The sequence below is a fragment of the Genypterus blacodes genome, unplaced genomic scaffold (assembly GCF_046128005.1).
Source record: "Genypterus blacodes isolate CSIRO-AG114 ecotype Tasmania unplaced genomic scaffold, CSIRO-AGI_Gbla_v1 ptg000039l_1, whole genome shotgun sequence".
NCBI lineage: Eukaryota > Metazoa > Chordata > Actinopteri > Ophidiiformes > Ophidiidae > Genypterus > Genypterus blacodes.
The window spans coordinates 4,362,888-4,373,733 of NW_027466852.1; the positions used below are offsets into that span (position 1 = coordinate 4,362,888).

At 43.1% G+C, this 10,846-nt stretch overlaps 1 protein-coding gene across 2 annotated transcripts in view; it reads left to right on the forward strand.

Annotated features, from left to right (window-relative positions):
• The window catches only part of LOC142996744 (complement C3-like), a 78,508-nt gene extending 75,722 nt beyond the window's left edge, over positions 1–2,786 (forward strand). For both annotated transcript variants that reach the window (XM_076147798.1, XM_076147797.1), the window contains exons 36-43: positions 113–203; positions 470–559; positions 643–745; positions 1,360–1,449; positions 1,644–1,736; positions 1,871–1,954; positions 2,130–2,274; positions 2,509–2,786. In XM_076147798.1, coding sequence (XP_076003913.1) covers positions 113–203; positions 470–559; positions 643–745; positions 1,360–1,449; positions 1,644–1,736; positions 1,871–1,954; positions 2,130–2,274; positions 2,509–2,650 — 838 coding nt within the window. In that variant the 3' untranslated portion in view covers positions 2,651–2,786. The remainder of the gene's footprint in view (positions 1–112; positions 204–469; positions 560–642; positions 746–1,359; positions 1,450–1,643; positions 1,737–1,870; positions 1,955–2,129; positions 2,275–2,508) is intronic.
• Positions 2,787–10,846: the final 8,060 nt, after the last annotated feature.

A 10,846-nucleotide genomic window follows, 5' to 3' on the forward strand; every position in this document is an offset into this window, starting at 1 on the left:
CACACACACACACACACACACATGCCGTAGCTCAAGGGGATATTTGAAACATCTCAACGCTTTAAAGATTCATTAGTTTTAACTTTGTTATGTTTGTCCATTCTGAACACAGGTATAAGAACCCAGACCATGATGCAACCATGACTATCTTGGATATTGGCTTGCTAACAGGCTACACAGTTAATACAGATGACCTGAATGCAGTAAGGGCCACACTATCACACTCACACACACACTTATATTTAAAAATCATATATCAAACATCTTCAACTGTACAGCAACCATTTCTAAATACCTACGCAATGTATAATAGGCAGATCTCCTTCATTCTTCTTTCCTGACTACCTCTGTGATGAAATGAAAGAGACGGTGATGTAAACTGAATCTTTCATAAAGGTTAGGATGAGGCTTGGATTCAGCTGCTCGTGTTGCCTGTGGTCATGGTGTAAGTGTTTGTGTGTCTGTCCAGCTGTCCAAGGGTCCTGCACGCTCCATTGCAAAGTATGAGATGGACAAAGTTCTGTCAGAAAGAGGTTCTCTCATCATCTACCTGGACAAGGTAAGTCTCCACTTCTCTTTTGTCATTTCATCTTCTCCTGTGTGTGTCCATCTCCCTCATCTTTGCTTTGCGCCTCTCCTCAGGTTTCCCACACACGGTCAGAAGAGATCAGTTTCAGGCTCCATCAGAAGCTAAAAGTGGGCATCTTACAACCAGCAACGGTATCGGTCTATGAATACTATGACCGTGAGTCATTCAAAGACACACTCAACAATAACTCCACACTCCACAGCTGACACTAAGGATAAGATTTGTTTAAAGCCAACGATTGACCAGAAATGCATTTGGAAAGAGCGTGGGGATGGTAGGGTCATCTGCAAAAAACTCTTCTTTTTCTCTGCTATGTGTTGGTTGTGTCTGTTTTTCATGCTGGCAGGATTGTGGCGTGATAACTTTTTTCCGACTTCAGAAGTTAATGACAGAAAACTGATTTAATCTTATAGCGCCACATCAGGTTGAATGATTTTGTGAAATGAAGTGCAAATAGCACAACATTTGCTCATAAATGATGAGATATAACCACACCCACTCACATTTGGCAGGAAATTGTGTCAAATTTTAAGAAAGTACTTTAAAGCCACCCAACCTGAGAATCACAAATGTATACAGCAAAAACACTTCCTACAGCGACATCACCTGAACAGACAGCGGACCGATCAGATGTACCGATGACTCTGATATATCTGTGTTAATATGAAGCTAATGGTTCCAGGTCAAAAGTTTACATAGCACAGTTTGAATCTAATTTCATGTGTTCTTTTGATTATTTTTACTATAATACAATTCCTGTTCCATTGCAGAGACACGTTGTATAAAATTCTATCACCCAGAGAGGAGAGGTGGACAGCTGCTGAAACTCTGCAGAAATGATGAATGCTCATGTGCTGAAGGTAAGCAACACAATATGAAACTGATAACTGAACTGCTGTCTGTTGCTGGGTCACAATCAAAGTAACAGAACTGCAGAATTACTGTTGTGTGTTTCTTGAGCCACCTACAAAATAATGCTCCTGCGTATGCACGTGAATACATTCGATCCAGTCTGCAGTGGTGTGTTCACTGTGTGCTCATTGGGTATTTCCAGAGAATTGCAGTATGCAGAGGAAGGGTAAAATTGACAATGATGACCGCACTGCTAAGCCTTGTGAGACAACTGCCAACAGCAGAATAGATTACGGTAAGATGACTTGATCACTGATGAGTGAGTGAGTGAGTGAGTGAGATAGAGAGAGTGAAAGAGAGTGAAAGAGAGAGCTAGTGAGTGAATCAAATTATGACCAATTTAACCATCTGCAAAATACCTGTCCTCAGTGTACAAAGTGAGACAGGACGGATTTACAGACGAGATATCCACTGACATTTACACAATGAAGGTGGAGTCGATCATCAAGGAAGGTGGGCATTTATCTCGACTAAAATGTGTCTATTTTCTTGTCCCCATGTTTAATTGTGTTTCTAGGTGGACAAAAAAATTCTCCATGTATGACTTAACTGTTACAGCCTGTGCCTGTGGTGCTACACTTCATCTGTTTAGCTACTCACGTTCTTCTTCCCTATGTTATGATTACAGGAAATGCTGACGTGGCTTCACTTGGTAAAAAGCGCATCTTCCTCAGTTATCCCCACTGCAGAGAGGCTTTAGCACTGACTACTGGAAAAACCTACCTTGTCATGGGCACATCCGTAGATATTTTTAAAGACGATCAGAGCCAAACGTGAGTGTGTGTGTGTGTGTGTGTGTGTGTGTGTGTGTGTGTGTGTGTGTGTGTGTGTGTGTGTGTGTGTGTGTGTGTGTGTGTGTGTGATGTTCCCTCTTTTCAGTTTCAGACCAAAATGTTTTCTAAAAAGATTTCATTCATAATGAAGAACCATAAATCCACTATAATCAGTGACCCTCTGTTCTGTTTCTCTATACACTCTGTTAACTAGTTCCACTTTTCTGTCCTCAGAATTCACTATGTACTGGGTGAGAGGACATGGATCGAGTACTGGCCAACAGACGCTGAATGTCAGACTGATGAATACAGGAACACATGTTTGGGCATTCAAGAGATGGAAAATCAGTACAGACTCTTTGGATGTGATCAGTAGCAAAACTGAAGGAAACACATTTTCTCTATTAAGTTTGATCATTATTGTACCTTTTGTCCAACTTTCAGTACAATGTGATACAAAATGTGCAACTGTCAAAATGTAACACTGTGTTCATTAAAAGCATTGGTCTTTATGTTGCACACTTCAATTCACACCGCACTTCGGCTCACCATCCATGCAGTGGTCTTCCAGGTAGTATTACATCAGCAAATACTCTCTGCTAATACCTTGTGCGTGTGTGCGTGCATGTCGTCGCAAAACATCAATTAACAACAGCAAAAAGTCTACATTACATTAAATAACATTATGGTCATTTAGCAGACGCTTTTATCCAAAGCGACTTCTAATAAGTGCGTTCAACGTAGGTAGATAAAAGAACTTCAGGTCTGAAGAAATCCTAAGTGCATTTCCTTCCAAAACCAACAGCTAAGAGCATAACTAGTGCTAGAGTAGAAGTGCAATAAGTTAGGTACCAAGCTGAATGAGAAAAAAGGACAAATTAGAAAACAAAGAAGTGCATTAGAAGAGCTAGGACAAAATAGGTCATGTCCTAAGAGGGCGGATCCGGGTAGTGTCTCTTGAAGAGATGGGTTTTCAGCCTGCGGCGAAAGATGGGCAGCGACTCAGCTGTCCTGACATCAGTCGGGAGATCATTCCACAACTGAGGTGCCAGAACAGTGAAAAGCCGTGACCGCGTCGATCGGTCGCAGGGGCCGCTGAGCGACGAGGCATAACAACATTGACATGACATTGTACATCAGGGTAAAACATACATGCACTTCCCACAGGTTCGTCAACAACTTTATCTTACCTAGCTCTCATAATTAACCTGGCCACACACTCTCCACGACTAGCATAATCACCGTATTATAACAATAACAAAACAGGGCATTCATACAATGGCTACTAAGTAATAAACACATCAACACATCATGTTTATTAATGGAAACGTCTCTCACCTGTAAGACATTAGCATTGTTTATGTTTTCTGGTTTATTATATTTATGGTGGTGACTCCTAATTATCAATGTGAGTTAATAAATATTTTCATACTATAACAGAAGTGTCCAGTCTTCGCCAGTATGACTGTTGGTCGGCAGAGCTGAGATTTCAGCTTTGTTAACTTTAATGTGCCCCCGAACAAGACACAGGTGTGTCTACTTACAGAGGAGCCCGATCATTTCATTTGTTCATCATATGAATGCTGTATGATTCAACCTCTGCCACGCAAGTTCTCACCTTTCCAGACTGATTTCGAGTGCATAAACTAATCCATGTAATTGATTAATTAATTAATTTCATTATTTTTATTTACTGGCCAAAATGATCGCTCTTCGCCTGGAAAAAGTCGTCCCCACTACAATTTCAAAAGAACAAAATGGCTTTATTAAAGGGCAACAGTTATTTTTTAACACTTGCACCCTTCTCAATATTACTCACCAGAGATTGTTATCTCCCTGGATGCTGAAAAAGCCTTCGACAGGGTAGAATGGGAATACCTATTTGCTGTACTGAAGCAATTTGGCTTCGGAAACAAATTCAGCAGCTGGATCAGATTATTATACTCATCGTCACAGGCTAGTGTCCACACAAACAATATTCGTTCAGACTACTTCACACTACAACAGGGACCCTTCCCAAGCGGAAGCTCTACCCACTGGGCTACTGCCTACTCCTACTCTGGACCCGCCAGGGCTGCCCCCTATCACCACTCCTCTTTGCCCTGGCCATCGAATCATTGGCCATCTCATTACAGTCTTCCACTCTCTTTAAAGGCGTCATCCGTAATGGCATCGAACACAGACTGTCGCTATATGCGGATGACCTGTTGCTCTACCTAACTGACCCCATATCTAGTCTTCCAGCTGTCTTGTCCATCCTTGACACATTCAGCAGTTTCTCTGGCTACAAAATCAACATTTCTAACAGCGAGTGTTACCCCATTAAACGGACCTCCCCTTTAACCTCAGTAGCTCGGGGTTTAAGTATCTCGACATCAATGTGACCCGTTCATTCTCTGACCTCCTGCCCGCCAACTTTTTCGTGCTCACTACAACCCTGAAAACTTACTTTCTTAGATGGAACAATTTACCGCTCTCCTTAATTCCTTCCAAAACTCTTCTTTGACTCTTTAGACAAAATGATCAGCGCCCTCATTTGGGGTGCGAAGCCTCCAAGGATCCGCAAAACACTACTACAAAGATGTAAGTTCAGTGGGGGTCTCGCCCTGACAAATCTCTAATCCTATTACTGGGCATTCCACATCGACAAACTTCGCTACTGGGTGAATTCCCTTGAGCTACCTTGGTGCAGGCTTGAAGCCCAATCGTGCTCCTTCCCTTCCTCCGCCACCGCCCTGATCCCAACCAAGATCTCCCAATTCACCAAGAACCCCATCGTTCTTAATACTCTAATGATTTGGTACCAATTCAGGAAACACTTTAAATTCGTAAATGCCTCCCCCCTGGGTCAAGCACGCAACAACCACCTGTTCCTGCCCTCATTCTTGGACTCGTCCTTCTCAGCATGGCACCACCAAGGCATACAATGTTTCCTTGACCTATACTCTGATGGCAGTTTCAACAGCTTCTCCAAGCTGTCAACCCAACACAGACTACCTGCTAACCAATTATTTAAGTACTTGCAAATCAGGCACTTTGCCTGCAGCAAATTCCAAAACTTCCCCTCCCCTCCCCCTAAACTCATGTGGGAAGACCTGCTATCGTTCAGGACTCCGCCAAGTGGGACCATATCTGAGATTTACAGCCGTATTCTGGACCTCGGGGACCTATCTAACTCGAAAACACGGGCTGCCTGTGAGACTGAACTCGAACTCCATCTGGAGATAGACTGGTGGGACGATATCATACGCAATCTGCATACTGCCTCATCCTGTGCCCGTCTCGCTCTCATCCAGTTCAAGGTCGTGCACAGGGTCCACTTCTCTAAATCCAGATTGGCCGAAGTGTACACAGACGTAGATGACAAATGTAATGGATGTTTGATGCCTTGCTGTAACTTAAGGCACATGTTTTTTCATTGCCCCAGGCTCTTCAACTACTGGGCGGGTTACTTCAGCATACTGTCAACCATATTGGGAATACAAATTCAACCCTCCCCTCATATTGCCATCTTCGGTACTCCGTATGACCTACACCGTTTTAACACTCCACAAAAGGAAATCATCATGTTCACCTCTTTACTTGCCAGGCGACGCCTGCATTTACATTGGATATCCCTCACCCCTCCCTCTATTTTGCAATGGCTTAAGGATACAATGTACTTTCTTAGACTTGAGAAAATCAAATGCACTATGAGGAACCACACTGATAAATTCAGAGATGGCAACCTTTCCTCTCCTATTTCACAGATCTACCAGTGACTGATTACCAGAACACAGACCAGTGACTGATTACCAGAACACAGACCAGTTCCTTTTTATTTTATTTTATCATTTTATTTTGCATTTCAGGCAGTCCAGGACGGGGTTGTGTGAATGCGGGGTTGTGTGACTGTGGGGTTGTGTGGGGTTTCGGGGTGGGACGACCTCTCTCTGGATCTTTTCTTTCCTGTTTGTTTCTCTCCTATCTCTCTCTCTCTCTATCACAACCTATGATGGGATATGTACCAGCCTACATTGCTGTTTGACATCATCCTGTAAGTTCTGTATGTACCCTATGACATCATTGCAACTCCAGTCCACTTGTACTCTACCTCAGGATCTACATATAAAGTTCAACAACAATAGTAGGGATATCACAACCTTCCTCCCTTCTCTCTATCTCTCTCTCTCCTCTTTCCCCTCTGTCTCTATAAAAAAACGATCTCCAAAATATCCTACACCTGTATGCACAATGTCATGTACAATGTCTGCTTCAATAAAAACAAATTGCAAAAAAAAAAGATAGGTTAATGACCTTATAGGACAAAGATTGTCTATTAAGGAGGTAGTTGGTAGATTTTTCTTGCCCTTCCATCACAAGGCTCATTTACAAATAGCCACACTTAATGGCAATGTCGAAACCCTTAATGCAGGGGACCTCCGCCAGGGATCACAGAATCAGGCATTATGTCTTGAGCTCCAGAACACTACTGCCCTGTTGGCAGAGTGCACACAGAGACTCCATCATGCTAAGCAGGATAGCGAAGATGACATGCACGAGAGTGCGCTGCACAAGAGCCAATCCACGCGTGCAGAGGCTCAAAAGGTGCTTAGCTATGCTACTGACCAGGGGGGGCAGCATACCCAGTGGCGTGCACCACACAAGCATACTCTGCCACAGATTCAGCTGATAGCAGGTGTAGGAGGACCGAGCAGAGAGTCCTCCAGCGTGTTCGTTGGATTGGTGAGTTGAATGAGGAAAAGACGGACGGAAACTTTCAGAGAGGAGGCAGCGCTGGTCATCTCTTCTGCATGCGATGAAGAAAGGCCATGAATTATCTCCGGACATTTGCCTAAATGCTGTGAACTCGGGGCGTTCCCAAGCTCAAGATGACACTGCAGTCAGAAAGCTGCGGATTGGTGGGCCGGTGGTTGTCATGGCGACGTTACTACAACCCCTAGTTGTATAAACTATTTCCTGATGAGGGTGCCCAGGAATGTCATGCCCTGACTGTTTGTAGATGGTCATCCCCTGGTCATTTTCAGGTTATCTACAGGTTATCTACAGCTGCAGAACCTCTTGGACTTTTATTGCCAGGTGCGGGCCCCTGCACATCTGTGTAATCACAAAATCTTAGCCCTCTAGCTTTTAGACTGGGCAACATAAGTTTACTGCAGGTAATAGATTTCCCTACAGGGAGAGTTTCGTCGGTCACCAGACTTGTCGGAGCCAGCACTTTGGCTCACTGTGAACTATGTTGACCCTCAGCCCCTACATTTCATACTATATATATTCTTCAACAGTTGTTCTATATCAACACAGGTCATGTCCACCGAGCCCCAATCGGTACATGAGTCTTCTTTCCCTCAGGTCACACCTCAGCTACTTCCCCCTCAGGCGCCCCCAAGGGATTGCCCTTTTAAAATGCCGCCTTCACCACGGAAGGGAAGTAAATGTGCCCCACTGCAGGAGTATGCTACAGACCTGCGCATGCGTCAGCTTGACTCTCTTGCTCAGGACCTTGAGCGTTTTGACCCCTCAAGCAGGAATGCTAATGTTAACACTTATCTTCATGAAATTGAACACTGCCTTGTTGATTTGCCTCATGGCACTTCACGAGTACTTGCCATACTTTGACGAGACATCTGCCAAACTCAGAGCCATGAAAATTCACCAAAAGCAAACAGTACCACCCCGTGAAAATTACAGATGACTGATGAGTGCCAACTTTCAAGGAAGTAGTGAACCGGGCCTGGAGGAGGATACATTTTTCAGGTCTCTCTTCCTCCATAACCTTCATACCTGTGTGAGAACCCACATTACGCTGATGTGTAGGCAGGGCAGACCCACCATGCAGGAGATTAGGAAAATGGCCCAGATGACTTGGGAGACAGTTAGACGCCCCACTGACACAAATGAAGATGAGAGTTTTAGGCATCCAGTCATCGGGACAGCCTGAATTAGGATTGGAGGGCTGCAGAAACTTCCCCTTTAGTGTAAACAGTGGCGCTGCTCTCCCAAAACATGTGCCCTACCACCTGCAGGGACAAAATAACCATAGCCGGAAAGGCCCCTCTCAGGTTCAGCATAGGTCCCAAAACGAGAACTCCTTCACAACGAGAAAGGATGTCGAACCAGGTCCTAAACCGTGGAGCAAAACAAAGGAGAAGACTTTGGAGTCTTTTGGAGAAAATTAGGACATGATAGTGCCTGACAGAGGCACTACACACCACAGTGTTGGCAAGGGGGTACACACTGCACAATCATTGAAACATTACGCAGCAGATTTGATGGGCTAACTCACATTTCACTGTGTCCCACATCAGACCACTCCTCTACCACTGACTATTTTACTACTCTTTCAAGAAGCAGATTACTAAAAGTTACAACCTTCCTTTCTCTTTCTTTTTCCTTTTACTATCCACGTTGTGCTTTTTCTTTGTGTAAACAGCAATGACTAAAGAATGGCAAAGGTTGTTACATTGCTGTGTATGTGTTTGTTTCACCATAATGTGTTCAAATGTTAAGGTTAAGGTAGCCTAGTTAGTTCATCTGCCCATATGATGCCTTACTGACTGCCCAAACGTCGAAATCCTTGATGAACTGTTTGTGTTCTCCCACATGTAAGGATGATCCAACTCCAGGTTGCCTTTAAGGACATTGGACTATGTGATAAGGACTTGTGAACTGTTCGCCCTAATGTTGCTCTTCAGGACCGTGGCTGCAACCCCAGCCTCAAGACCAAAAGGGGGGATATGTTTGGCCTGTCGTCACATTCCAAACCACCGACCATGTGCTCCTTTGTTCAAAAACAGACAAGAAAATACAATATATCCTATACCAGGGATCCACCTCCTTTTCACACCTTGATGCGAAAATGTGACTGACCTCCCTGCCGTGTAATTGGCCAAAAGGTTATCCATTGCCTGTGAGGTCATTTGCAGTACAAAAGCTGAAACGTCCCTGACCTCTTTCTCTCCCTGTTGAACAACTGACGCAGATAGGAGACATGATCCTGCCCTAGACCTTCCATTCCAGTGAACACAGAACCTCCAAAGCCTGCACATCCATTTGCTTTCATCTTTTGTCTTACCCTGACTCAATTCAGGGACCAAGGAACGACTGATTCTCCTTTTTCTCCACATCACAAAGACAACTCTCCAATTCAATTCCTGCCCAGGATCGAGGACTTGGAGCAAGCTCACCACAAAGGACAAATCATTTACTCAAGGACCCGTCAGCACAGCGCAGCCGGCAACCTGATTTGTTGCAACAAAGAATCACAAAACAGACGTGCTTCAATTAAGTAAGGCATTGGCATTTGGGCAGATTAATATTTCGATCTAATTGTTTATATACACTGTATAGAGTACTATGTTTTCTATGATTAATATTTCTGCTATTGTGTTCTATAAGTTTTCAGACTGTGTTTATCAACACAGATTTTTGCAAGCTGCATTATCTTTCTTTTGCCTCTCTCTCTCCTCCCCCTGGCTGATAGACCCCCTGTGGTGTTAAGACACGAACACGAACACACTCACTCACTGGCCAAAGTCCCTTAACCTGTAACTGAATTCCCCATTTTGGCTTAGCAAGTTAGGACTTGCCATTAGTGGGTGTGTCATCAATTTAGTAATTTCCTCTACATGCTATCTCTCACACACACACACACACACACACACATACGCAAGCTTAACTACCGAATTCCCTTGTGATTGAATCCTTTATTATTTTAACTTTTTGTAATTGTTTATGTTTTTCTGGTAAATCATATCTATGGTGGTGACTCTTGGTTATTATTGTGGGTTAATAAATCTTTTCATATTATAACAGAAGTGTCTAGTTTTGTTTGTTATGAATGCTGTATGATTCCACCTCTGCCACGTCAAGTTCTCCCTCCAGACTGATTTCGAGTGCATAAACTAATCTTCAATTTGTTCCCATGTAATTATTTAATTAATTATTCAAACATTTAAATTGATAAGTTAGATTGTCAGTTATGCTCTATGTTTTCCCCCTTTAAAATGAGGGGTTGTTCCCCGAAGACTTTGATTTCATTAAAGTTATTGTAATTACATTTTATTTTTATTTTTATTTTATTTTAATTTGAAAGCAACATTTGATAAAGTGAAAACACATACACAAATGTATGTTTTAAATATGTTAAAAGTTGTAAGAGGTGAAAAGTGTGTGTACTTTGTGTACTTTGTGTACAATGTGTACATGATGATGTGTTCTAAGTGCTCAGTGGGCCAGGTACCATTACTGCCCTGCGTGTTCTTTCAGATCTGGAGTGGAAGATCATCTATGTGGTCTCATTTAAAAAATTAAATAGCTGTTTTTGTAACTTAACTATTCATTTATGAGGTCAGAAATGTAGAAACTTGTAATCTATCGTTGATTTTCTGCTGTTTATACTACAAACTGCAGATAACATTTATCAGAAAAAAGCAGTTACTCAACTGCTGCTGGGAAATTGTGTGTTTGTGTTGTTTAGGTTTGCACGCCTGTGTACATGTAAGCCAGATGCAGGGGAGTCAGACTGATGGGACAGAGGGGGGACATGGATAAAAGGAGGTCACTGGAGAGC